Source organism: Aspergillus tubingensis (assembly GCF_013340325.1).
Source record: "Aspergillus tubingensis WU-2223L DNA, scaffold_2, whole genome shotgun sequence".
NCBI lineage: Eukaryota > Fungi > Ascomycota > Eurotiomycetes > Eurotiales > Aspergillaceae > Aspergillus > Aspergillus tubingensis.
In genome coordinates this window covers 1,076,596-1,103,069 of record NW_023336276.1, presented here as the reverse complement: position 1 = coordinate 1,103,069, position 26,474 = coordinate 1,076,596, and the positions used below count along the sequence as shown (strand labels likewise).

The window sequence follows — 26,474 nt, the reverse complement described above, 5'->3', positions numbered from 1 at the left end:
TCAATCAATCCCTCCTCCCCACAATAACACACCCCACGCCCATCAACCCCGCCCCAACCCACCACCAGCCACCCACCCTCTCCCCAAAAACCCCCATACCTAGCACAGCCGTAACAAGGAAATTCGCCGCCGTGTTCGTAATCGACACCTTCGTCGTGGAGGACCCCGCCGTCAGGGCGCGCGTGAATAACGCCCACATGATGATGTTGCTGAGGATGTTGAGGCCGAAGCAGAGTGCGCGGATGAGGAGGATTAGGATCGGGTGGTCATCTGGGCTGGAGGTGGAGGTGAAGAGGTGGATGAGGTGTGCGGCGAAGGTGGTGGTTGCGGTGTCGGTTGTTCTGTATTTGGTTTTCATTAGGCTTGGGTGGGAGATAATGGGAAGGGGAAGGGAATGGAATGGCTTACAGCTTTGCGAAGAGGCCGTTGAGGGCTGCGAAGGCGCCGCTGGAGAGGGCGAGGAGGAGCCATTTGGTTTGGTGGTGGTGTTTTTGTTGTACCGGGGATGGGGTTGGGGGTGGTGATTGGGTTGGGGATTGAGGGTCGGTCATGTTGGATTGGTTGTATTGGTGTGTGAACTGTAAGAGGTGTGGATTGTAAGTGGTATAGGATAGAGTGTATGGAGGAGGCCTCGGTGGTATTAATCTGGGGAACTGGGGAGGGAGGTGAGGTTGCGCTCCTATCGATAAGGTGAGGTCTTGGCTGCTGCCGGATATGGCTGATAGCTACTGTATACGGAGTATAACAGCTAAGTAGCGATGCCAAGTGTTATGATTAAGCTTGAATGATACTATTCTTGTATAAGTTTATAATAGTATGTGCCCTCACGGCGACAACCTCTGAATCCGCCATCTATAACCCCCCTCCTCCCCATCCTCTTTATGCACCCTCACATACCGGAATCGGTCATGCAAGCGACTGCGCCGACCCTGCCAGAACTCCACCGATTCAGGGACCAAGCGCACTCCTCCCCAAAACGGAGGCAGAGGGATCTGCTCGACCCCCGCAAACCGTTCCTCCATCTCCTTAACTCGCTTCTCTAGTAGCGCCCGCCCATCATCGATGTCCGTCGCATCCACATCCCCGGGGACCTGCATCTGCGGACACGAAGTCGGGTCCAGGCTCTTGCGCCGACGATCCAGAAGCAACTCCGGCTCCATAGACCACAGCACCTTGCTCTGCCAGCTCGCCCACGCTCCGATCTGGCTCCCTCGTTCCCGAGTACGCCAGTACATCTCGCTCTCGTCGCGACTGAGCGGCTCGACAAGACCCTCAATGCGCACCTGACGCTCCAGATTCGACCAGCAGAATGTCAACGCCGCCCATTTGTTGCCCTCCTGTAATCCGGCCTGGAGAGACTCGTCCTGGCCTGGCTCGGGCATGGCGCTGAGCGTGTCCTCGCCGTCTGCGTGGTTGCCGAATACTTGTCCGCCTTTGCCTTCTCGACTGCCCCAGTTACTGTATACTACCCAGCCTCGCTCGTCCAGTTCCTTGAGGTATACGACACGGGCGCTCACACGGCCGGAGGGCATGCTGGCTGTAGCTAGGGTGCAGGTTTCAGGTGCGGACGACGGAAGGAGACGAGGATCGCGGAACCAGTTGTGGAATTGGTGGAGGGGATTGGTCGGGTGCATCTGGGAGATGGTGAGCGGCGGGTTGCTCACGAACTGATGAGCGCGGGCAGGGTGGGAAACGATCTCATTTTCAGTCACCGAGTCGGGCGTCGATGCGTTCGAGCGAAGGGCTTCTGCGGCGAGACGAGAGATGGGTGCTGGTGCTGTTGTGACTCCGATGGCTGTAGCGGATGGATCGGGCGTCTCGGTGGGGGTGATTTTGGGCTCGGAGGTGGTCTGGATATCTCCTGGAGCGACTAGGTATGTGGTGAGTAATAGAATCCCTTGGAGTATCCTGCGAATACGTACAGATCAGCTTCTTGGGATGTTTTGCCTCGTGGCTGGGCCCATCGGGCAGTGATCCGGGATTCATCGTAGAGGTACGGCCGGAGCTGTAATGATGACACCAGGTGACTGATTGTAGCTGACGGAGGGATTGATGAAGAGATAGACGCAGGCGATAAGGATGCATCGACTGGTCGTGCGATGCTCAATTGCCGGAGTCAGTCAGAGAAGTGAAGATGGGCTGATCAAAGAAGTGGGAGGAAGCGATGCGGAGGGCGGCGGGGTCATGCAGTCATTCGCGGCCAAAACACCATCAGCCGGCTCGGCACCTCAACGTCACCATCTAATGGATCTACATCTACATCTACATCTACAATGGATAAATCGAGATCTCTGCGCAAAATATGCTGGAAATATTTTATGGTCCATTCATATAGACACTAAAGAGCTGAGAGGATCTATCGAAACACATCAAATCATGGTATATACAAGCCAGTCCCAAATGCTGCCACAACGCCTGTGCCAGTTCGCTAAATGCATGCAAGTCTCAAACAAATCAACATTATCAATCAGCCAGCACAAGTTGCCCTCCCAAATGCCTCTGCCGAGACCATCGGGCTGGAAAAAGCCGAAAAGCAGGGATCCAGCCCTGGTGAATTAAAACCGGATAGTGATTCAGTCAATAAGGTTTTGTAATCCGCGAAAATCAAAAAGGATGGCAACTTTTGTTGGATGTAAAGCAAAAACACTGTAAGAGAACACTCTACAGAGCAGCGACAGCAGCTCCCGTGCCCACCAGATCGGCGATCTTGCTGGCCACAGCCGGGGGATACCCGCGAGAGAGCATCTCCTGCACGGTGCGCGAGGCTCCCTCCCGGTCGTTGTTGGCCAGGAAGGCCCGGGTCATCGCTTCATAGGTGCTAGGCTCCCGCTTCTCGATGCCGATGCTGTCATACACCGTCTTAGCCTGAGCCACGCTGCCCTCCGTAGCCCATCCGTGGATGAGAGTGTTGGCAATGTAGGCAGTCATCTCCACTCCACGGCGGGCCATGTCCCGGACGATCTCCTCGGTCTGTGCGACCTGGTGGTTGGCCACCATAGCCTCCAGAAGAGCTTGGTACAGACAGGGCTGCATCCGCACCTTGCGCTCCTCCGCAACAGACTTGAACACAGCGTGAGCAGCTTCCATGTCGTGCATCACACATCCCTTGGCGTGGATCAGGGACGCGTAGTGGACGGCATCAGGTCGCTGGCCAGCAGCCTTGATGGTCTCGAGGACCTTCTCAGCCGCTGGCATGTCCACGGGCTCCAGAGAGGCGTGAGCGTCGATGAGCAGCTTGTAGGTGTGCATAGTGGGTTGGATGTTCCGGGTCAGCATGCGCTCGTAGTAGGCCAGGACCTTGCTGCGGTCGCGCTTGGTGTTGAGGAAGTACTGGATCATCGAGTTGTACGGGGCCGGGCGGGGCTTGTAGTTGGGCATGGACTCCATCTCCTCGAACATCTCCTCGGCAAAACGCTCGTCGCTGACCCGGCAGAGGGCGTTGACGATCGTTCCATAGGTGACACTCGTCGGACGGACTCCGTTGGCGCGCATCTCGGCAAAGTACAGCAGGCAGTCATCAATCCGGCGGGCCTTGCCCAGCTTACCGATGAGCGCGTTGTACAGGAACGAAGTAGGCTCCACTCCCTCGGCCACGGCGCGGTGGAAGATCTTCAAGGCCTCGGTGGCTTCGTCGAACGTCTTGGTGGATTCCTTGAGGGTGGTGATGTAGAGACCGAAGGTGTTAGCAGAAGGAGCCGAGCCAAGTTCGAGAAGCTCCTGGTGGAACTTGGAGGCTTGGCTGCGGTCGCCCAGAGTCAGGCACGACGCCACCATGGCATCTAGGATCGAAACCCAGCCGTACTTGACGGCGCTGTACTGAGGAAGGAGAGGCACATCGCGTCTAGCCATACTCAGGATCTCGTAGGCCAGATCGACCCGGTTGCACTTGGTAGCGGCCGTGATCATCTTGGCGTACGTGATGTAGCGAGGGTGACGACCGTTGCGGCGCATGTTGCGGACCCGAGAAAGAGCGTCGTTCAGGTGAGCCTCCAGCTTGCCACTGGTGCTCTCCAGCTCGTCGGAGATCATCGACGATCCGCGGAAGTCGGTGGCGTAGGCGTAAGGGTCAAACGAATCATCGGTTGAGGACATGGGGGTCATCGTCGACACATCCGAGCTGGGAGAGTGGCGGCCGCTCATGAAGGAGGACGGGCTGGAGGTCAAAGCCAAGTGGTCGTGCCATCTCTTGACCATGTCCGGCCGGCTGTTGAAAAGCTTGCCGACGGCCTGGTCAACGACACGAGTAGTGGCAGCATCCATGGGCAACCCGGTAGCCAGAGCAATGTCGAGCATGTGAGAGAAACGAATGGGGTGAGCCACGTCGAACATAGCGCTGTGGTTGAGCAGCATGCCAGCCTGAACCTGGAGGGCAAGCATGAGATCGCGGGCGTTCAGTTGAGAGATACCGATGGGACCAAGGCTGGCGACGACATGTTCAGCGACAGGGGAGATCAGGCCACCGTTCTCGACCATCGACCACAGGAGAGACATGGCAGCTTGAGGAGAGAGAACAGCCGCTGTCTGCACAAGAATGCGACCGATGAGATGAAGGCTTTCGTTGATCTGTTCACGGATGGGGTTCAGAATAGAGTTGTCAGCGACGGCGGAAGCGTTGCGGACACGAGCAAACATATTGCGAGCTTGAACCAAGGCTTCCTCGATCTGACCACTCTTCAACAGTGCCACCGCATACATGGCAGTCGGCTGGACCATGTCCGGTGTTGCCTGACCGGTGGTGTTCAGGGTGAGCCACACAGCCCGGGCAGCTGACACATTGCCCTGACGTACATGCAAGGCGAGCATTGAGACGGCGGGCCTCTGACGAATGGTCATGTCGGTGGGGAGAGCATCGTATGCTTCGGAAGCTGTCTGCAGATTACCCGCATCCGCCGCGGCAATGCAGATCTGGGACATGGCATGATCGAGGGCTCCATCGCGCAACCGGGTCTTGGCCTGGTCCAACGCCCGCCCGTACTCGCCCGACGTGAGCGCATGCTGCACCAGCCCATCCTGCACGACGGCCGATTCCAAGGCTTGCTGACGCGCCTCACGGTTCTCAGTCACCTCCTCAAAGGAGGCCTGGATCCGCTCCAGGAATCGCAAAGCTTGCTGTTCCTTCCCGCAGACCAGGTACGCCCGGACCAGAGCAGCGTACACCTGACCATCCAACCGCTGCACAATGCAGAAGGTTCCGTTATCGTCCGAAACCGCCAATCCCTTGTATTCGTTGTAACATTCCACAGCACTCTGCAGATCTCCCGTGGAGGCAAAGGCATCAATCATGGACGGGAAAATCGAAGCGTGCGGGGTCACATTGTGGGACTCCATATGCCCATACACTCGGATCATGTCTTCGACCTGGCCCTCCTTTGCACAGGCATTGATCAGATGGCGGTAGGTGTCGAGAGGGAAGACGAGATCGGCATGACGCGTGGCGGCAGTGTTAAACAACTTCATGGCAATTCCCAAAGAGTGATCCTCGGCAAGAATGGCGCGCTCCAGCTCACTGGAGTGCAACATGAACTTGCCCGGCTCCTCCATACCACCGTAGCGAACACGCTCCTGCTCCAGCATGCCCTTAGACTTGATGGCATCGTTGGCACGGACCACGAAAAGCTGCACCAAAGTTTGGTAGGTCTGCTCGTCGGGAACTACCCTGCGACGAAGCATGTCCGAGTAGACATCCAGTGCCTTCTGAATAGCCTGAGCAGTATCGCCATGGAGTTGAATGGCCGATTCGAGAAGAGCATTGTAGGCACCGACCGTAGGCGTAAGACCGTCCCGCAGAAGCGTTGCAAATGCTCCGGGGATTTCAGCGTATTTCTTGCCTGATGCCAAATCGGTGATGTGTTCTGAAGCAAGGCGGGAATGCTCGGAGGAGGCATCGGCGACTGCAGCAACATCCGGCGGCAAGTCAGGGAAAGCTTCCGTATCCGTGTTCTCCTTGGCTTCGGAAGCCTCATCGACCTGAGCCTGCTCCTCCTGTATTTGAATCTCCCGAGCTACAGCTTCTTCAACCTTGGCACTGACATCTGCGTTGGCGGACGCCTTGGTGATATGAGGCGAATTCTGGAAGTTGTTGTCGGTCGAGGGCAGGTTGTCGGACTCTTTCGATTTGACGCCATCCTCGTTCAAGGACGGCTTCCAGCCAACCTTCCTTTTCAATTGCATCTGCTTCCAGTCACTGTCGTCGCCCGTCTGCTGGGCATGCTGCCAGGCAGCATAGTAGGCAGCCAAGCCCAAATCGCCGGAGCCCGAAGTGCCCTGGCTGGCCTTGGCGCCCGCACCGGACGAGCTAGATGGCTGGAAAACATTTTGTAGTTGCGTCGTCCGAGATAGCTTAGCGGCGGGTTGACTGGCAATCTGGTTGAATGTGGTGGTCGACGCGTATGACGACTGCGACGCCGCGACTACGGATTGAGCATAGCCATGAGTAAAGGCTTTAGTGAAACTCTGACGCGCGAGGTGGGTAAACGGCTTGAAGACCATTTATCTAGCGGGTGACCTCTTCAGAGGGAAGAGGCAATGCTGGTGAAAATGTCAGTGACTGTGTCTACACGTGGTATTTTCTGATAGTTCGGATTTTGTGTGCCTTTTGTCCGAAGACGCCACGGGAAAGCGTACCTTGCAATCAAAATAATAATGAAGATGCAGGTTCATTTGACGACGTCAGGTCGCCAAAGGAACGCGCGGGATAAAGGAGGGAAGGGGACAGAAGGGAGGAAAATGAAATTTGGCAAAAGCCTTTCAGTGACAAGAGGATGAGAATTCAGTAGCTGCAGATCGTGTGGAGGGAAATGCTGGGTATTTCAAAGCCGCCGGAAAGCTGATCTGTATCGCCGGGCGTGCCTAAAGCGGGTTAGCGCCGATCCTATCCCGACTTTTCCTGTTTCGAGACTAGGTACTTTTGCGGACCAATGGGAAGGCGGAGAATTGAGTTTTTCACTGGGGCGCGGAATGAGGAACCCTCACAACAAGCTGAAAAGGGAAAACTAATTGTATTGTTGGTCTTGAATGTATTAGTGATGGGAATTAGTATATGTGGGGAAGACATTGAGTATTACCGAGAAGAAGGGACTCTGGGCTATAAATTTGTAGACTTCGTCCGTTTATCCGTTAAGAGGGGTAAAGAACAAGAAAAACGCCCCTACGGAAAATTAAGGAACAGTGTCTTAAGTAGTTACAAAGTCAAAAAAGGAGTACGACCATGAGCCATGGACGAACAAGAAAATGAGTAAGAAAAAGTAAAAAAATCCTACGAAAAATTCTCTCCGGCATCCACAGGCACACGAAACAAGAAAACAGAGGCAGAAACAGAAGCAACGTCAGCCTTCGAGAAGCGTCGTTGTTGCCTGAGGCGCAGGAGGAGCGGGAATTCCCAAAAGGAGCTGATCAGGTGGTCTCACGGCAAGCCCCGGATCGTAAGCCAGACCCAATCGGGGCACGCGACACACTGGGGCCGTAGGGAAGAACAGGAGCGCCATTTTCTGGATCCTCCCCTGGCATCTGCCATTTGCCATTCTCTGCCATTAGAATGGGTTTCTGCCACTGTCTGTCACCCTCCGGACCAGTCTGGCCGGCCCGCTCCTCTTAGTGAGTCACCCTCCGTTCCGGCTCTTTTTCTTCGGGCCCGGAGTTTGACTGCCAGACCCCGACAGCCCGCCGGACACCCGGATGGCCGACTCTCCGTCTTGGGTTTGGCTCTCCCCAAAGGGATGATGACCCTTGCCCTATGGTCTCAGATCGCGAGACGTATTTACGGCGTGGTCCCAGGCTAATCTCCGTGTGGAAGACACTGTGGCCTCAAATAAGGAGACTGCTAATTGGTCCCTTCGATCAGATACGAACTGTTGACCAGGTCTCTGGACCCGGACCCCTGGTACACAGTCCGTTGACGGAAGTCAATTTAGGGGGTACCTTAAATCCGGGTGTTAGAGAGGACGATAGATGGAGGAGCGTGACCGAGCAGATTATGAGCTGTTACCACTGACCTTCTCGGTCCTGCTCCCAGCATGGCTCTTGCTCCGCGATGAGCCTGCAGCATCACTTAATAAAACAAGATGTGACGCGATAAACTGCATCCTTTGAAGCTGCTGCCTGTCAAACACTCCGGCATCAGATGACAGTACAGAGAAGTTAGATTGTTATCTTCGGAGTACACCCATGCATTAACTCTACACTGCCACCACCGGATGTCACTCTTCCGCTGACGTAGATGCAATTGCTGCTCTAGCGCATAGGGCTATCTTCCATGACGACAGTCCAGAGTACAAAGTACGGAAGAGATAGCCATGGGCTAATTTTCCAGTCAAATCTCCGGAGTAAGTTGGCGGGTATTCTATCAACAGTAATCAGATGCAGATCACGGGACCACACTTGGATGACAGCCACTCGTCAAGCCACACTTGGAGAGCTCCAGCCACAGTTTGCCTGTTTGGAAGGAAATGAGTGGAAAGTGGCACATCAACATGTCAACCAGTTCAGTTCAACTCAACAATCAACAACTGACAGACGCTGGGTGCCGCTGCAGCTCTACACATATCTCCGATCTTCGGCTACCAGACGCAGGTCAGTCAGTCAGTCATCATGCATCCGCTCTGGGCCTCTTCCTTATCCTTTTTCTCCTTGCAGGTTGTCTCTCCCCGCAAGACTTGTAGACTTTCCCCTCTAAGCGGGGCTCCTCCATATTGACGGAGTTCGCAAACTGTTCCAAGCCCCGATTTGCTTTTGCAGCCCTTCGCATTTGCCAACCCATTGGATTATTCACCGACCACGCTTACTGGTCTGACAGTGCGTACATTATCTCCTTGAAGATCACATTTCAACTTGATCGCTTGCAGTTTGGTTGGGGTTATATACTAACCGTCTCGCCCCTTTAGTTCCTCACCCGTGCCAGACGGAATAGAGCGCCCACTCCTTCGTGATACCCGAACCGCACACTCTCCTCGCTCCCCCTCATGTCTTACAAAGCTCCTACAGTAACGGCGGTGTCCGCCCCTGGAAAGGTCCTTCTCACCGGCGGCTACCTAGTCCTGGACCGCGATTACACCGGCACAGTCTTCGCCCTCGACGCTCGTATCCATGTCGTTGTTCAGCAACTGAGAAGATCTCACCGCAGTGGTATGTCCGGACTCGAACATAAAACAGGGATGGTGCGGAGATAACTGAAGATGAGGCTGCAGATGAACAAGCTAGTGAGGACGTCATCGTCGTTCGTTCCCCGCAGTTTGTCGACGCGGTGTGGGAGTATGGCATCCAGCGTTGCGATAACGGAGGTGGGGTCAAGGTCGTACAGAAGAACGATGGGTGAGGTGCCTAGACTCGCATTTGGAGCTACCAGGGCTAAGTTTGCAGCAGACGAGCAAACCCGTTTGTCGAAACCTCTCTCAACTACGCCTTGACGTACATCAGCTACGTGGCCGCCTCGAAAGACTTCGGCTCCCTTTCCATCACGATCCTTGCCGATAACGACTACTACTCGGAAACCGCCTTCTCCAAGATCTCCAGCCTCCAGTCTCCGGGACGATTCGTGAACTTTGGCGTGCCCCTGCATGAAGCACATAAAACCGGATTGGGTTCCTCCGCAGCCCTGGTCACCGCTTTTGTATCCGCTCTGGTCATTCACCGCACCCTGCAGCCCGAGGACCTCGGGGCTGCTCGCGAGAAGCTGCACAACCTGGCGCAGGCCGCTCACTGTGCAGCACAAGGCAAAGTGGGATCTGGGTTTGACGTGGCGGCAGCGATTTACGGTTCCTGCCTGTACCGGCGGTTCTCGCCGTCCATCTTGGAGTCAGTGGGGGATGTTGGGTCACCAGGTTTCGAGGAGCGCTTGTTTGCCATCGTCGAAGATGCCGACCCCAAGCATTCGTGGGATACGGAGTGTCTGGATTTCGGCATGAAGCTCCCCCGGGGAATGCAGATGGTTTTGTGTGATGTGGAATGCGGCTCTCAGACCCCGTCCATGGTCCGGAAGGTCTTGGAATGGCGCAAGCAGAACCCGGAAGAGTCCCTGATGCTATGGCAGGCACTTCAGTCCAACAACGAGCGACTGTGCTTGGAGCTGAAGCAGCTATCGCAGAGCCCAGATGTGGAAACCCCGAACGGCTTTGACGATACTCGTCGTCTTATCGAACGCTCTCGGGACCTCATCCGCACCATGACCCAGAAGGCCGGCGTTCCCATCGAGCCCAAGGTGCAAACCGAGCTGCTTGATGCCATCACCAGCATCGAGGGTGTTGTTGGCGGAGTCGTCCCCGGCGCCGGTGGGTACGATGCCCTGGCCGTGCTCATCGAGGACAAGGCGGATGTCATCCAGCGTTTGACTCAGCTCTTTGAGACATGGGAGAGCAAACTGGAAGATGACTTTGGGGGCAAGATCGGGAATGTCCGCCTTCTCGGGGTGCGCCATGGTTCTGCCGGTGTGCAGAATGAGTCGTTGGACCAGTATGTAGGGTGGTTCTAGCCCTCTACAGGTCTGAGGTATACTATTTTACCACGAGTGCATTGTTAGCATGAACATGACCACGCATAAGCGAGAATATTACCATCACATGCCTTAATAATAGAGACGATCATCCCTTTCATACACTCATTAATCTTATCACAAGTTTACCATCAGGACTTTTCTAAACCTTCATCCATGATCATGTTATCATCCTTATCATCTACTTACTACCAACCCCCCAAATCCACCAACCCAGGCGCATACAAAAAACTCGCCAAATCCCACCCCTCAAGATCATCCTACATGAAACCAACAATTAGCCTCTTTCCAGAAACAACAACTCAAGCTCAAGTATTACTCACCACACCAATCCCAATCCCCAACCCCTCTCCCATCCCATCCAACTCCCCAGCACCAGCACTAGCATCACCACCAGCACCACCACTATCCGGCGTAACCACCCCCAACCCCTCCGCAATACCTTCCTTTTCCATCCCCCTCAACATCCCCACCCCATCCCTCAAACACCCCCTAACAGCCTCATACACCACCCCCTGCACATCCCCAGCACCAGCACCATCTTCCAAAGCCCTAATCTGCGCCACCAGCGCCTGAGAGAGAATATACCGTTTCAGCGCCGGCGACTTCCCATGCATTTCCAGGACGTGTGCGCTCTGCAGTGCGAGGTTCGAGAGGGTGTGTAGGATGGGGGTTCGTATTGTTGATGCTAGCATGCTTAAGGGACTATTATTACTGTTATTGGGGGTATTTGTGATGTCCGGGGCCTCCTCTATCTGGGTGATGAGTTCCAGCGCCAATGTGCAGATTACATCGAGGTTTAGCGGGCCGCGGAGGGGACCGCGGGCTGTGAGGGTTAGGAGGGGGAAGTCGTTGTCGAGGGGAGTGGAGGAGGAGGTGGTGGTGGTGGTGGTTGGGGCGAGCGAGGCGATTGTGAGGGCGGCTTCGAGACATAGTTTGCGGGAATAGTGGTATTGAGGGCTTGTGTGGGCGGCGCGGGCGAAGGGGAGGTGTAGGTGGAGGATGTAGCGGGTTAGGGTTGTGAGGAGGTGGGAGTGGTGGAATGATTGTGTTGTGGTGGTGGTAATGGTGTGGCAGGTGGTGCGGAGTTTGGTGGTCAGGTCGAGGGCCTTTTGGTACGGGATCGTGTTGGGGCTGTGGATGAGGTGGATGGTTTCAGCGCGTAGGGTGAAGGAGTCGTGGAGCAGAAGTTGGAGGGATGTGTCTGTGTGGGTGGTTTTGGGATGAGGGGTTGGGAGGTGCTTGAGGTCTGGGTGGATGTCGGTGTCGTTGAGGTTGGATGGGGGTTTGGTGTCGAAGTATGGGATTGGGATGGGGGAGGCGGAGTCGAGTGAGGACTGGAGGGTTAGTTCGAGGACGGTGGCCCAGAGACGGGCTCGCATTTCGGATTGGAATGGGGAGAGAGATGGGAAGTGGGCTGAGTCGCGGTGCAGGCCCATGGCTGTGGCTGTCTGTAGGAGGGAGGCGGCGGAGAGGTATAGAGATGGGCCTGGGGATCCCAGTTGGCGGGCGAGGAGGAGTAGGCAGAAGATCTGGAGGCCGTCCAGGTTGAATGTGTTCTTTTCGGTTGGGCCTGTGAGCCACCATTGGGCGGCGTAGATCCAGGTTTGAATGAGTCGAGTATTGTATTCTTTGCCGGCTTTGCCTCGTTGTGGGTGGAAGGTTGTGCCGATGGCGAGGATCAATGCCAGCTTCATGAGGAATGGAGTGGGTGTTGCTGGAGGGTGGTCCCAGAATTGCTGGTATTCTTTATTGAAGGATGGTATGTGCACGATGCGATAGATGCTTTCGAATGTTCGCAGGTAGCATTGCACTAGCTCATCGCATACCGATCTGGCTGGGATGGTAGAGAGCAAGTCTGGCACAGGGTTGTTCAACCGGGGACTCTGTGCTGCTTTGACTGATCCACGGAGATGATGAAGCTCTTTGATTTGAGCAGTTAGCTCTGCCTTGAATTCGGGGCATAGTGGCTGGGGACCCCGAGTTTCCAGTGAGCCCACGAGTTGGAGCTACGTATAGTTAGTCTTCATCCGATTCATCATGGAGACAGGGCTCGCACCTTATCCATCGTGTGCATGTAATGAGTTGGCCCGAACAGCTTCATCTTCTTGGAACTGGAGTGCAGTCGAGGAGGCGCTGCAGCAATGGCCAGTTCTCCTTTCGGTGCTTGGTTTGATTGCGTACATAGTAACCGCTGCTCCAGGGTCTGGACCTTGTCGCACAGCTCTCGAAGTACCTGTTGGATATCAGGTTCTGGGGCCGATGGCCGTGCTATGTCCGGGCTGGTTGATTGTTCCTCCAGACGCTGTAAACGAAGCTGGAGGTCACGGATCGTTGCTCTTAGCTGCGACGAGATGCATTCCTTGCCACCGCATTGAGGTCCAATGTGTGGCGTTTCGTCCAGGGACCCCGTTGAGCCATCTGGCATCCCAGATGGCAGCGGGTAGCCCTGTGCATTGCGCTGCGGCTCATGCAAGATAAGGGGAGATGCTTGGTGATCAGTCGGTGACGGAGAACGACTAACCCGACGATAAGAGCAACCCAAAGATGAGCGAGCTCGTGTGCAAGGCCCACAGGGTACATTGCGGTCACAGCGAACCTTGCGTTGGCGGCATTGCTCACACGATTTAGCGGGCCGGCGACGTTTGCGAGGTTCGGTGTCGGTCATGGATGCCGTATGCAGCTGGATGGTGTTAGTCTGCACATACCATAGATAACAGGGTTAATAGGACCAAAATTATACACACAGAATGCCAATTTCCTAAACTAGCTTGCTCACAGGAGCTGAGATAGTGATTATGTGATGGTGGTGATGTTCATGGTGAGGCTGACTGAAGTCAAAAGCCGAGAACTCGGTCTTCCCAGCGCTAAAGACCGAGGCCGAGCCCGCGAAGGATTCTCGAACCCCGAACTTCACCAAGTATAAATCAATCATTCCACCATGGGGACATAGACTGGCTTACTATCGCCTAAAACGGCTATTATTATCTGTATGGATCACATCGAATATGCGTTCACCAACTCCCTATTTTAATCAGAACTACGCTCGCCATCTCTATGCTCGGGGTTATGGCGCTCCAGGCTTCGGGCAGTTCGCCAAGGTTGCCATTGTCGGAACTGGTGTCTACTTGGTCTCCAAGAAGTTGTTCCAGTATGTTCCCTCATGCACACTATTGAACCGTAGGGCTAAATAGATCATGAATGCAGTCAATGGCATGTCCGTCCTCAGAATCCACAATCAAATGTGGCTTGAGCTATTGGTTATTGAACTCGATGGCGCTAGCGGAGGATGAATTTAGAGTTCGGATCTGCAGGTTAGAACATTAGTGCCCGGACTACAGGTATGTTTGCTTTTGATCCATGGGTCCTGCCGCTAGTCTTCTGATAGACTTGATAATTTAGGTTTCTGGTAATAGATGCTTTGCAATAATTTGGGATCGTCGTTCAATGATATACATTGTTACCCTAATAATTGTATGGATTTTGCATATTGTCAAAGACATGGTTCGATTGTTCATGTAGCAATCAAAAGGTATCAAACTGCCAAGAGCAAACAGAGATCTATAGATCACTCTATCGGACATAACATCTACACGCAGATGACCATAATACATCTCGAGGCTGCTCAACAACCACGCGTAAATTATGAACAAGTGCTTCCTCTTCCCTCACCTTGGACCATAGCCAAGAATCTTTGAAAAGAGCCACAATAAGCACAAAGTGCCAGATAATACACGCGTAAGCTTGGTTGTCCTGCAACGGCTCGGTAGAAAAATCAAAACAAAATGGTATAAAACTCATGTCCAAAGCATATCATCATGCGAAAAAATTTTCAAAGACCAAGTAATGGAAGGTGGTAATGTGTGGTATACACCCTTTACAGCTGGGTAGGCTGGAACTGAGAGAACTCAGCAGACGCGGGAGGATCCTTCTCGGCGATTCTCTCCTCAGCCTTCTCCTCGTCGCCAAGAATTCCGTACTCAGCGGCCTTGGCCTCGATCTCCTCGTCGGTGAGCTTGGGCAGTTCCTTCGACGCCCGGACGTAGCTCATGTTCTCAACGTAACCCTTGGCGAAGATCAAATCGATCTCTTCCAGACTGCGACCGGCAGTTTCCGGGTAGAAGAACCAAATGACGGGGATGAAGAGACCGTTCCAAGCGGCGAAGAAGAGGTAGGTACCCCAACCAATGTGTTGAACCATGACAGGAGTGATCATGACAACAGTGAAGTTGAATAGCCAGTTGCTGCAAGTAGACACGGCATTCGCTTTGGATCTGGTCTTGAGAGGAGAGATCTCGGCCGGGTAGAGCCAAGGCAGGGGAAGCCAGGTGGCACCGAAGACGCACATGTAAAGGAAGAAGCCAAAGACAGCTCCCTTAGCGCTCTCGGAGTCACCCGGAATCAAGCATCCGAAAACAATAATCATAGCAGCACATTGACCATAGCTGCCACCGAGGAACAGCTTACGCCGACCAATCTTCTCAATGAAGAACCAAGAGAAGGTGGCAAAGATAGCGTAACAGATCATGTTCACACCGCCAATCAAAAGGGCAAAGTTGTGTGATTGTCCAATAGACTGTTCCAGCAGCACAGGAAGATAGTAGATGACAGCATTGCATCCAGAGATCTGTTGGAAGAACTGGGAAGATGATCCTACAATCATCCGGCGGAAATGCTGGGAAGGACCACCGGTGAGCAGATCACGGAACTTAGCCTTGGAGGAACCGGACCTAAATACAATGTCAGTTTTGCTAGCCATCAGATCTTATATCGAAAGAACTTACGCTCTGATCGAGTCGAGCGTCAGCTGCTTCTCCAACTGAACATGAGGGTCATCAATTTCTGCATCTGCCAGCGCAGCAAGAACCCGGGTGCCTTCCTCAATCTTGCCGTGGGCGATCAAGTATCGAGGAGAGTCTGGAAGATACGTCATGCCGACAATGATCAAGATACCGAAGAAGATCTGGAATGCGATGGGGAAGCGCCAGACAAGATCAGGCGGGCCGTAGTGGGCACCGAAGTCAATCCAATAAGCGATCGCTGTTCCAATGGCGATAATACCACCCTCAATACAGATCAAGAGACCACGGTTGGTCGTCTTAGAACACTCGGCTTGATAAGTGGGAATAGTCGAGGTGTTCATGCCGTTGCCGATACCAGTGATAACACGACCGAAGATGAACTGTAGCAGAGGAATATGGCCTGGCATGGCGGTAACCTGGATGATGACACCGATGATCATCACCCAAGCGCCTGAGATGACCATAAGACGGCGACCCAATGTTTCACCGAAAATCAAAGCGAAGATAGCACCGAAGAGGCAGCCTGCAAGGCAAGCATTAGTGACTTGACATACACTTGATGCCGAGGTGACATTTACTGACCAACTTCGTAGACAGCAGTGACAGTGGCCTGCATGACATTGTCGTCCTTCGTAGCCGTGAAGACATTATTGAACGCGGGGTCCGAGATAATACCAGACATTACACCCTCTAGAGTGATAGTGGTTAGTAGCTTGCCCTTGCATGGTTACATACTGGGATCGACAACTTACGATCGTAACCGAAGAGCAGGAAACCCATCGTAGCAATGCCTGATAGAAACAGGGATAGTTTCCGGCCAGACATGCCGGCGTACTTTGGGGGCGCCATGATGCCGAGTCGATCAAACCAAACAGCGCTGGGACTGCGCACGAAATCCGGGGAACTGGGGTAGGAGGAGGAGATGGGGAAAGAGGGAAAAGGGAGGAAGAGTGATCGTGAAGAAGGCGACAGCGGAGAGGAAACGAACTGGCAGATGTAGCAGACTTAAAAGAATGGAAAACCGCATGCGGCCACCGACAGTGGAGCGCAACTTGAGCCGTCCCAGAGGGGGGCACACCCACGGGGAAAGATTGGAAGCGTCTTAGCCCTCCACATCTCAGCGGATTCACCCATGGGTATGGACCTGCGACTGACATCACAGGCCAGTGGTGCGAATGGGCAACCGCCAACTGTCCACGACAGGATCTTCGGTGAGCAGCACGATGGTTTCGGGGCAGGTTGCGCGATGATGTGAGGATGATGCATTCCGAAGTGGATGATCGTCGGAAAGCGCAGCGAGTGATGCAACTTCATGGCGCCTGATAAACCGGATGGCCCACACAGGGTTCACTAGATCCCCACTTAGTGGAGGCAAGGCCCGTGCAAGGGCAGGTTTAGCGTGGGTCTTCTGGACATAATGGGCCTCCCTTGTCCCTGGAAGCGTTTAACCTCTCTGAAGAGTTTTCAACCATCCACTCACAGACGGAAGGTGGATCTCGGTAGACTGTGATGCAGGCCACGGCCGCGGGTAGGCTTGAACACGGCTGGAGATCGCCACCGGGAACGGTCGCCAATCGACGGTGCCACCGAAGCTTTCCCGACCTCCCGCGGCATTCGGTCCAGTGGTACGCCCAGCGGCCTACCCCATTTTTATTAATGCTTATCTTTATAATCATTCCTAGGCGGAGGGGGTGGAGATGATGGTGGGTGGTGGTGTGGTACTGCTGCTGGTCGTAGTCGTTTGTGTGTGGACGAACCGAACCTATCGGCCACAGCGGAATTCCTAGGCATCACCATACGCTGGCAGAGAAGCATTGGTATGCTGAGCATAACAGGACCGAAGTGCGAGTGGAACCTTCGCCACTTTTTGCACAATGCGCTCGCTGCTTGAACCGAGGGTATTATCCCTTGGGGACACCATAAAAACAAACTGCACGCTCTTCGTTAGTTTGATTTTCCTTTTGTTTTCCGTTTCGAGTCATTCTCCCAAGTTTTGTGGCCTTACCTCCAGCCAGTGGCTCACCCTCACATTCTTATACTTGGTATCATAGTGCATGCCTTGCGTTCCAGTCGATACACAATGTAAATGGCAATCTGGAAGTTGCAAGGTAAGGTCCATCACAGTCTCCTCTTCGGCAGCCTCTAGTCCACTTGGTATCTCGGGATCCCCGACCAACTTCGCAAGTGCTCCGTCATCCTTCGCAGCCGATTCTGGCCGCTCATCATCAACATTCTCGGCCCGGTGGAACGACATTGTGGGTCCAGTTTTCTCCACTTTTTCATATAATATAACGCGTCTAAAAGGACCCGGGCAGCATGCAAGTCCATCCTTTTGGTGATATTGGACGTTCTCCGAGAGAAAAACCTGCAGGCCCCGGAACTCGGATTTCCTCGATTCCGTAAGGGATACTGTAACAGGCAGCCGGTCACCGAGGGGAGCGCCTCGCCTCGAAACGAGGATTCCACATTGAAGCAGCCCTTTCCAAGCCCGCGCAATGTATGCTGGTTCAGCGTCTTCCACGTCGTCTTCAGCTGGACAGTGAACCGTAGCAATAGCCCGCTTTTTTGCAAAGCTTCGCTTCAGAAAACCCGGGCACTCGACGCACGCGCGAACCCGGTACTGGACATGGGATTGTCGAATCTCGATTGATTCTGGTAGATGAGAGTGTAACACCATCTCAAATTCGTACGTATGTGTTCCAGCGGGTAGACGTTGATATTTTGGCCCTGCTGCCTTTCCGTGTGTTCCGTCCATACATAACGTGGACGGAGCTGCATTCCGCAGCTTGCGTTTATCCCTATGCCATGTGGACTTTCTTCCCTCGGACAGGGCGCTTGAATAGCAGGGAAGTGCGGGATCCGTGACCTGTGGGCTAACCAAGGTCAACGTGCTATCTGTCACGGTTTGGGTGTCATGAAGCCCTGCGAGAGATCGTCATGAATTAGTTTCGAAGACAGATGGTCCTACAAGCAAGACGTTAGCCTCACCATGCGGCCATGTCACACGACTAGTCCCACGAAAGTTCACAGTCAACCTTTTTACCGTCAGATTGTTTTTCAATCTTAACTGGCAGGTACCCCGAAGGACAGCCGGCTTGTTCGTAAACGTAGGCACAAATACCGCTGGTTCTGTGATGTTTAAGTCCAGACTCAAATCACTGGAGTCATCATGAGTGTAGAGCTTCCGAGTCGCCTTTTTTGCGATTGAGAGGGACTGTCGAAGCATCTCTAGGAAAGATTAAGCCTTCCCGGGTGATCAGCATAAGTGAGTTAGGGGGCGCTGTTTGAGGATTAGGGTGACGGGGCAAGGCCATTTATATGGAATCAGGCCTGCAGTAGGGTGGCCATATGACTTAAATCCAGATCATGCTTCGTAAACAGCTAATTACATCAGGGAAGTTTTGGGTCTGGGCCACTGCATATCCGTATCAGGTCCGGGTTGTGTGACAGCAAGGGCTGCTGTCTACTTGTTCTCTATCCCAATCCAGTTAACTAAACCTTTTCAGGGATGCCTCGGTGAGAGGAATGCTCCAGAGGGGTAGGCTACCCCTCGAGGTTAAACCGGACTTGAATGATTTACCTTCCAGCCTCACGACGCCCCTCTTTTCTTCACAATCAAAATGTTGGGTCAAGTTCAGACGAGTCTTTGTTGGGCGTGGACACCATTGACGCACATCCAGGCAAGAATGATGTCACTGTCAAGGCCGGTCACCGGGCGAGAACATGGCAGGAAAGATACCACGGATACCGCTATTCTAGCCCACCAAATGCTTCCTGCGAATGCGAGGCATAAAGCCATGTCTGAATCCTGGACCATGGCATGGTGGTTGTTTGTCCACGTGGACATGTTCTTGGTGACCTGGCATCTTCAGGAATCCTAGGCAATCAGGAGACGACGGATCGCCGAGCTGTTCTCGAATTAGCACCAAGTTTCACAATAACAATAGCAGAGAGATAGTCTAGACGGGATAAGACTGCCGGTTAAGTCGGATACCTATGGGTAATGGGTCAAGCAAACATGCAAAAGTTCGTCGATCATCCAGTAACACATTCACCGATATGAAGCCCCTTCACCGAGCGATCATGATGTCGAATTGTCAAGACTTTTGCTCTGGAATCTTCAAATTGGCTCACTATAATCGATTTGATATTGTATGTCAAAGAGGACTGTAGTTTATCAAGCTAATTTATCAAGCTAGTTGGTCGATCGTACCATTATCGGTGTGGCGTGACCACGAGCCCTTCGGATATAGATGGCTCGTACAGAAATTAGATTGCGGAATGTAGATGATGCCCCACCAAGTCCGAAATTTGGGAAGATGAACATACTGCTCAAACCATGCTGCTTTCTGATGATTTTAGCATGATTCAGTCGAGTGGCAGTGAGTGTGAGGTGGGGAGGTGCGGGTGGCGGGATGACAATGAGATAAACAGCAACGCACTATGCTTGTATCTGCCTTCCCTCTAAATACTCTCACAAAGACGCGACTGAGAATTAGTCATTCCAAATGAATTGATCCCACTTGCCTCGCTCGCCTCTTGTAATAAGTTAAATCTGATACAATGTCTTACACATCTCTCCCTTACTACTGTGTATTAACGTAGTTGTCCACATTCCTAGTACGCGTACTCAACCTTCAGAAAGTCATCTACTTCATCTTTATTGGATCCTTATTCCTCAGAGTTAAGTTCACTTCAAACACGTCGAGAAACTCTCTCCACTTAGAAGGCTAATTCAAGGAATCCCAGTTCTTCCCAAGAGGACAAAACCTTTCCTGAAGCAATACATTGCGTCCATTGTATCGGACTTTTTGCACCTACACATACTACATCGAAGAAACTGTGATTCATGGCTACACTATAGATTCTCTAACGCATTTAAGGGTTCTTGGCAATGGCTCCTATTGCCATTGGGGAAACACCATCGCTTGACTGTCAGGCCTTGGACGACTCGACTGTGCCTATGCATGGGACAGGAGCCGAATCTTGGTGAGATTGGTATAAACTTCATCGCCATTGCTCTGTGAGTTGGCATTGGCTGCCTCTTTCTACCCCTGGCCTGGAATTCTCGATGCGTGTTCAACCACTGATTCGCTACATTTCCTATCGGTGCCTTCGTATTGAGAATGTGATTTTATGCCTGCAGACACTGCAAGACGGTAGCATGGTTTTTGGGAAAGTCTAGCCATGTTACATTGGATAATCCCTCAATTTGGTCCTGTCGTGGTGTAGACTTCATGGCGCTGCATTGTATGCCATCCTTTGCCGATCTGCGCTGACATCGCAGAAGATATACGAGAGCACAAAGCTGTGTCCGAACAAGTTACCAGAGTCTCCGGTCGAGGTTGTATCTGTTCTTAGTCCGCGCTGACTATCTATGCGAGTTTTCGTAATATCCCTATATAATGCTCCCATTCAGCTCTTGAGCCAGACCCGTAGTAGGAAGTACGAGATCCCCTCGTGCGAAGTCTGCAAGCATTGACGCATATACACAAAGTAACTGGTAGCTTAGAACCGATCGTTAACAGCTATGATAGCCATCGGTACTCTGGGAAAGGCTAGCACTGGAGTATCCGAGCTTCAGTGTATCTATGACGGTGCGACAGATGCGACAGTATACGGCCGACGAGCCGGGAATATGGAGCGACTGCGAGGACACATTCTCCAGTTCAGTCTATATAATTCAGCCGTGATACATTCCAAAACGAGACATGAAGCGTCATCGTTATCCTGTGTCTAGATAGCTCTGGTTTATTTTCGTATACTAAGCGAGACCCAGCTGTCGAAAAAGTCACCACGGAGAGGTGCCAGTGTGTTGATCATGTAGTGGTCAAGTAGAAGCCTAGACCGTGGGGGCACGAAAAAATCAAACAAGTTCCAGTCCATAATATCTGGACCTTTCTGCAGGTGTGCGCGACGGGATATTCGATGACAAACCAACTGGTGGCCTGTGATCTAGAATAGTTCTCGAAGTTGAAATATGACTGTGGATTGATCAGCGACCCACTTATATTTAATGGCCTGAGGCAACGGGGTCCTGTTCACTCATGAAGACAAAGTCAACCGCTTCTAGTGTAAAACATCCCCAATAGATGACAGATACTACTCAAGCGTAGTGTTTGTAATCGAACGGCTACGTCTAAGTATTCAGTGCCTCTAACCATGGTATAAGACTGACAAGTTCGATAGTCTCCTCCCTGACCTTAACATGGTACTGATGAAGTCGGTGTCGTCCTATAGACAAGAGTGACTAGCTAGTTCCAGTGTCGCATATCTCATTCATAGCTGACGAAGCAGGCAGTTGAACCTCTTGCTTCTAGATTTCTGCAAGATTAGTCATGGAAAGGCCTAGAAGAATAAGATAGGGTTTTGCAGAGCTCCTAGAACTAGTATCGTGATTAGAGTGTTGGCGATCTCTTCTAGACTGTAGTATGTCTCAGACGCTTGTCAATCAGACCAATCGACTGCGTCGTCGTAGCATGTCTTTTTTCGGGTATATTTCTATGCCTATCTTTGATTTAGCTATTTCGTTCTGCTACGAGGGGACTGACCCCGCTGAATGTCCCGGCGTGGCCAACACTTGGTCTAAAGATCTTGCATAGATGTCAGGTCACGTCAGCACGTGCTCGCACAAAGTAAAGCAACGATTATCGCTGATGTGCGATAATTTGTCATTGCTTGTCTATCTCAAGAAGCACCATAGTAGCGCACGGATATCAATTCGTCGATGCGCTCGAGCTCTCTTAAGGATAGTTCGTCGTTTTCCTTCGAAAGGTAGACGTATGCAGGGTGGTATGAAACACGATCACTTGAGCAGGTGCAACCCCTCAATCGACAGCCTTAGCAAGGCGGCATACTCTAGTGTAGAGCGCTAATGCACCATGTATAGTGTGTAAGGGGCATATGGTCGGAGTGGTGCATTCATTCTGTACTGATTAGATAGAACCTATCATCTGATGAATGAACATCTTTATCTTCCGCGTGCATGCCTTGGGCCCAGTTAACAACATGAATTGTCTGGGAGTTGCTTATCTCCCTAAGCTAAGCGTAGAGATCTAAACCATGTGTAGAGGTTTTATCGCACAGCTTCTATGGAGTCAACAGGAGCGATTTCCAGCATGACAGGTGTCACGACCTCCTCATGACGCAGATATGTCCGGAAGCGACCAGGATCCGCTGCCACCAAGGCCTCAGCTGCACGCGGGAATTGATTCTCATTCCGTCCATTCAAGCCGATGCTGACGCCCAAAGAATCACCTGCATGCAAAGCCAAGTTCAACTGACGAACGATGATTGAGATGAACCGGAAGGGGAAGAGGGAAAGAAGAAGGAGAAGGATGAAGGAAGAGTAGAAAGGGCCGTTAATTATGGGCGGTGGCCCACCGATCCAAGGTGACGCCCGGGGGAACAACCAACCAGATCGGGGCTCCCCTCAGCAGTGACTGGCTTGGACCTCTCTGTCTGTTCTGTCTTGTCTTGTCTCTCCTCTCTCTCTCCCTTTCCCTGTCCATCCCATCCATCAATCAATCAATCAATCCAGTCTTTTTGTCCCCTTCTCCTACTCCGTACTTACTTCCTCTTTCCCCCTCCCCTTTGCCTCCCCCTCTCCCATTCTTTATACATTCCCCATCTTCTTCATTATTGCCATAAACCTTTTTTAGTCTCCCTTTCAGCCTTACACACAGGGTAATAATCAATCCTCTCCTCCTTCTTCTTCTTCTTCTCCTCCTCCACTCGTGGGCCCGCCCGATCGCCTTCGTGGTCCCTCGTCTCCTCACTACTCACGCCGTCCCCTTTTCGCTCTCGCTGGTCTCCTTCGGGTCGCATGGCCCCCTTCACCCATCCCCGATCAAGGTTCTAGTCTCTTGTTCGGGCCACCCTTGGAAACTCCTCCTCGCCTACCTAATTTAGCACCCTCTCTCAGCCTGCCCTCCTTTCCCTCCTCCGTGCGCGCATCGCCTTGCTTCATCCGCTCCTGTCTTCAATCCCCAGCCTGATTCGCCTCCCCCCCTTTTACCCTCATCAGTCAACTCCCATATCGGTTCAACTATCCCCAACGGAATTTTCGCTGCGATCTATTCTCTCTTTTAAAGTTTTCATCGATTCCGAACTGCTAGCTTAGCCTTCCTTTCTTCCCCTCGCGCTATCTGACTCGTGCGGCTTCACGAGGTGTGTCAGAACAAACCATGTCGGTCACCGAAGACCCCAAATTTGATCCCATGTCGCCCACCTCCGACTCCAACCTGACTTCGCAGTCCACAACCATTGCCGTGCCATCGTCAGAAACCCAGGAGCTTCCTAGTGCCGCCCCTCATCCCGATAACGCCCAGGCCGAGAGCCAAGAGCCCAGTTCGGTGGATGCGAAGCCCACAGACAATAATGAGGACAATACGCCAGCTCCCGTTCCCAAGCAGGACCCTGTAGATGCGGCTCCATCTGCAAGCGCATCTCCGGAACAACACGATGAGGCGAAGGCTCCGGCAGCTGGCTCCGAGCCATCGTCCCAGGGATCAGATGAGGCTGCCAAAGAGGAGGAGGACACGGGCCCATCCTTGGTGATCACCCTGCTCTTGATAACAGGCTCCCGACACCCTTTCAAGATCGATGGGAAATACCTACGGAAACGGTCGGTCAATGTAGAGAATTACGATCCCTTCGCCATGAGTGTATACACGTTGAAGGAATTGATCTGGCGAGAATGGCGCCAAGGTATGCGTGCAATAGCCCAGGGTTGTCTCGGAAGTTGCGGGTGGCTAACTTATGATTCCTGGCAGACTGGGAGCCGCGGCCATCATCGCCCAGCTCCATCCGACTCATCTCATTCGGCAAGCTGCTTGATGACAAAGCCCCGTTATCAGGTATTTGTCACTTCTACCGCTTCTCTGGTGCTGGTGCTGGTGCTGATCTACTATCATCTAGACTCCAAGTTCAGCCGGGATGCTCCTAATGTGGTTCATATGACTGTGAAGCCCCAGGAGATCGTTGACGAAGAAGACGCCAAGTCTAAACCCCAGTACACCCGGGAGCGGGAGTCCAGTGAGCGTAGCCCTGGCTGTCGCTGCATCATCCAATAATGAATAGGACTGTTTCCGCCCGAGAAAGGAGACGACAGAAGTTAAATACTCAAGGCAGTCCTCCCTTGCTTGCGTCCTCGGGAACTGCCATTATCGCTTTGCCCTCCCAGATACCAATGCCAAGCTCACTTGCTTGTGCCACATGAAGATTCGTCGATACGAGCTTTCTTCTAGACCCCTTATTGGAGCCTTGTTGCTTCTCTCTGCTGGGTTCGAGTAGGCTTTGGTCCTCCCTCACGCTTGTTCGCCTTTATAGCCGCAAGACATTGCATGTGGTTGGCTGTCTGACCGTAATGAGACGGCGTTATGGATGGGTTATCATCGCTTTACCAGCATCGCTGCATTGACATTTACCCCGTTGTCTGTTCCACCAAGTGGTCACCGTTTGGCTTGCATAGTTCCATGAGTTGCTTGATGCTGCTCCGCTTCCGCTTATTTCGTATATACCCTAAAGCTCATGTTCTCGCTTGCTCTCCCGCCCCCTGTGTTGTCTCGTTGGCCGGTCTCAAATTTGTTGCATTTATGTTCACATATTGGAAGCCTATCTCTTGCAATTGCTTACATGGTCCTTTGCCGTTCTGCTGTGTTTCTGTTGCGTTAGGGCTTGGACCGACGAATTTGCAGTGCTCACGGAAGACCCTGGTGGCCCTCTTCCGATCTGGCCAGCCATCTGATTGAATCTAGTTTGAGATACGGGGCTTGTGCGACCCACAGGTTGATGTCAAATATAGCGTTTCCTTGGTTTGAGGCCAGCGGAAACTACATAATGTACAAAGATTGCACATATGGTAGCTATTCAGCCTGTAGTAGTACTTCCCTTTCAACCAACGTAGGCTTATTCAAAAGTATTCAAGTAGATGAAACCACCATTTATTGATTGTATTGTATAGTTTACCGCAGACAGCGCCTGTATCAAGAAATAAAAGAAACAAACTTAATGAAATCCGATTCATAACAACCCATTCAACAGCCAACCAATGAGTTAAGTAAAGCCATGCCATGCCATGTCATGTCCAGACCAGACTACCACCACCATCATCACCCCTTCAGTGATCCATACGCAATCTCTTCTCCATCTCATCATGGAAAGCAGGCGGTTCACGGAACTCATCACCTAAACCCCCACTCGTTAGCAAAACACACACACACACAACCTCCTTCACCAAAACATGAAAGAAGGTATAGGTAAAAACTCACCCTTGAACACATCCTCCCAACCCACCTCAGCATCCCTACCACCCAGGACCAAAATATCCTCATGAAGATTTCCCATTCCGAGACCACCCAACGCAGCAGGCCTGAACGAACCATCCCGCACGATCTTCAACTCCATGCCGCGGCGCACGGGCTCCGCGATACCGTACGCCCGACGCAGCGACTCCATCTTCAATGCATCCTGGGTGGCGCGCCACGCGATAAGACGGGCCTCGAGCGGGTGCGTCGAGGATGGGGTGGTGGTCGCTGTGGAGGGAGGGCCCCGGGGTGCTTGGAGAGTGATGTTGTCGCGGAGGGTGTCGGGGAGACCGGGGGCTGAGGGGGCGCCCTTGGAGGGGTGGGGGAGGTCGATGACGGCGCGGGTGGTCGTGTTGGTTGTTTGGGTTGGGTTGCTGGAGGGGGGGGCGATGCGGAGGGACTATTGATCTTTGTTAGTTATCCGTTTCTGTATGGATGAGGGTTGGGAGATGAGGGTATCGGGGAGGTTGTGAGTAGATGGATGGACGGACCATTGTGACGGTTGTGATGGGAGTTTTATTTGCAGGGTGGTATATGTGTAGTATCGAGGGTGAGAGTAAAAGATGGTTGTGTAAATCGAAAGGTTAGATGAGTGTGGTTGTTCGTGAGATGGGAGGTTGAAAGTCGGAGGAGGATAGTTAAGCAGTCAGTCAGTAAAGGTAGTACCGACGTAGCAAGCACCAGCACCAGCACCAGCAGCTCTGACATCGCAGCCAAGCCAGGCAGCCAGTCCACTGGCGCGTTCCCGCAGCAAGCTCCTCCGGCGCACCACACCCACCACCTCCGCCATCTTCCACCCGTCACGTGATACAATCTCTCTCAGCCCGTCCAGGAAATGTTACCCATCCCGATAACCAATATACGGAAGCCCCCAGGCCAAAG

The 26,474-nt window shown here is 52.8% G+C and overlaps 13 protein-coding genes across 13 annotated transcripts; 4 read left to right on the top strand and 9 right to left on the bottom strand.

Annotated features, from left to right (window-relative positions):
• Positions 1-4: 4 nt before the first annotated feature.
• Positions 5-551, bottom strand: AtWU_00950 (pyridoxamine phosphate oxidase; the record flags this gene model as incomplete). Its single annotated transcript, XM_035496065.1, has 2 exons — positions 5-341; positions 409-551. 2 exons carry the CDS (start codon positions 549-551, stop codon positions 5-7), a joined length of 480 nt encoding a protein of 159 aa, XP_035351958.1.
• Positions 552-824: 273 nt separating this feature from the next.
• Positions 825-1,986, bottom strand: AtWU_00949 (pyridoxamine-phosphate oxidase PDX3; the record flags this gene model as incomplete). Its single annotated transcript, XM_035496064.1, has 2 exons — positions 825-1,870; positions 1,923-1,986. 2 exons carry the CDS (start codon positions 1,984-1,986, stop codon positions 825-827), a joined length of 1,110 nt encoding a protein of 369 aa, XP_035351957.1.
• A 675-nt stretch (positions 1,987-2,661) lies between these two features.
• Positions 2,662-6,489, bottom strand: AtWU_00948 (pentatricopeptide repeat protein; the record flags this gene model as incomplete). The annotated part of the gene is made up of 1 exon (XM_035496063.1): positions 2,662-6,489. One exon carries the CDS (start codon positions 6,487-6,489, stop codon positions 2,662-2,664), a length of 3,828 nt encoding a protein of 1,275 aa, XP_035351956.1.
• Positions 6,490-6,809: 320 nt separating this feature from the next.
• AtWU_00947 (uncharacterized protein) lies at positions 6,810-7,530 on the bottom strand (the record flags this gene model as incomplete). The annotated part of the gene is made up of 4 exons (XM_035496062.1): positions 6,810-6,849; positions 6,906-7,009; positions 7,065-7,084; positions 7,407-7,530. 4 exons carry the CDS (start codon positions 7,528-7,530, stop codon positions 6,810-6,812), a joined length of 288 nt encoding a protein of 95 aa, XP_035351955.1.
• Positions 7,531-8,468: 938 nt separating this feature from the next.
• Positions 8,469-8,924, top strand: AtWU_00946 (uncharacterized protein; the record flags this gene model as incomplete). The annotated part of the gene is made up of 4 exons (XM_035496061.1): positions 8,469-8,568; positions 8,632-8,653; positions 8,715-8,790; positions 8,880-8,924. The coding sequence occupies 4 exons, from the start codon at positions 8,469-8,471 to the stop codon at positions 8,922-8,924; spliced, it is 243 nt and encodes an 80-aa protein (XP_035351954.1).
• A 33-nt stretch (positions 8,925-8,957) lies between these two features.
• erg8 (phosphomevalonate kinase) lies at positions 8,958-10,462 on the top strand (the record flags this gene model as incomplete). The annotated part of the gene is made up of 3 exons (XM_035496060.1): positions 8,958-9,120; positions 9,183-9,306; positions 9,358-10,462. 3 exons carry the CDS (start codon positions 8,958-8,960, stop codon positions 10,460-10,462), a joined length of 1,392 nt encoding a protein of 463 aa, XP_035351953.1.
• A 209-nt stretch (positions 10,463-10,671) lies between these two features.
• Positions 10,672-13,151, bottom strand: AtWU_00944 (C6 zinc finger domain protein; the record flags this gene model as incomplete). Its single annotated transcript, XM_035496059.1, has 3 exons — positions 10,672-10,743; positions 10,807-12,492; positions 12,543-13,151. The coding sequence occupies 3 exons, from the start codon at positions 13,149-13,151 to the stop codon at positions 10,672-10,674; spliced, it is 2,367 nt and encodes a 788-aa protein (XP_035351952.1).
• Positions 13,152-14,360: 1,209 nt separating this feature from the next.
• Positions 14,361-16,134, bottom strand: AtWU_00943 (putative MFS monosaccharide transporter; the record flags this gene model as incomplete). The annotated part of the gene is made up of 4 exons (XM_035496058.1): positions 14,361-15,213; positions 15,268-15,808; positions 15,868-15,975; positions 16,038-16,134. The coding sequence occupies 4 exons, from the start codon at positions 16,132-16,134 to the stop codon at positions 14,361-14,363; spliced, it is 1,599 nt and encodes a 532-aa protein (XP_035351951.1).
• On the top strand, positions 16,073-17,176 carry AtWU_00942 (uncharacterized protein; the record flags this gene model as incomplete). Its single annotated transcript, XM_035496057.1, has 4 exons — positions 16,073-16,194; positions 16,327-16,536; positions 16,801-16,910; positions 16,968-17,176. The coding sequence occupies 4 exons, from the start codon at positions 16,073-16,075 to the stop codon at positions 17,174-17,176; spliced, it is 651 nt and encodes a 216-aa protein (XP_035351950.1).
• On the bottom strand, positions 17,069-18,511 carry AtWU_00941 (uncharacterized protein; the record flags this gene model as incomplete). The annotated part of the gene is made up of 3 exons (XM_035496056.1): positions 17,069-17,215; positions 17,291-18,207; positions 18,274-18,511. The coding sequence occupies 3 exons, from the start codon at positions 18,509-18,511 to the stop codon at positions 17,069-17,071; spliced, it is 1,302 nt and encodes a 433-aa protein (XP_035351949.1).
• A 3,849-nt stretch (positions 18,512-22,360) lies between these two features.
• Positions 22,361-23,112, bottom strand: AtWU_00940 (uncharacterized protein; the record flags this gene model as incomplete). The annotated part of the gene is made up of 2 exons (XM_035496055.1): positions 22,361-22,542; positions 22,965-23,112. The coding sequence occupies 2 exons, from the start codon at positions 23,110-23,112 to the stop codon at positions 22,361-22,363; spliced, it is 330 nt and encodes a 109-aa protein (XP_035351948.1).
• Positions 23,113-23,471: 359 nt separating this feature from the next.
• On the top strand, positions 23,472-24,359 carry AtWU_00939 (uncharacterized protein; the record flags this gene model as incomplete). The annotated part of the gene is made up of 3 exons (XM_035496054.1): positions 23,472-23,994; positions 24,060-24,143; positions 24,205-24,359. The coding sequence occupies 3 exons, from the start codon at positions 23,472-23,474 to the stop codon at positions 24,357-24,359; spliced, it is 762 nt and encodes a 253-aa protein (XP_035351947.1).
• Positions 24,360-25,405: 1,046 nt separating this feature from the next.
• AtWU_00938 (proteasome maturation protein) lies at positions 25,406-26,086 on the bottom strand (the record flags this gene model as incomplete). The annotated part of the gene is made up of 3 exons (XM_035496053.1): positions 25,406-25,473; positions 25,557-25,992; positions 26,084-26,086. 3 exons carry the CDS (start codon positions 26,084-26,086, stop codon positions 25,406-25,408), a joined length of 507 nt encoding a protein of 168 aa, XP_035351946.1.
• Positions 26,087-26,474: the final 388 nt, after the last annotated feature.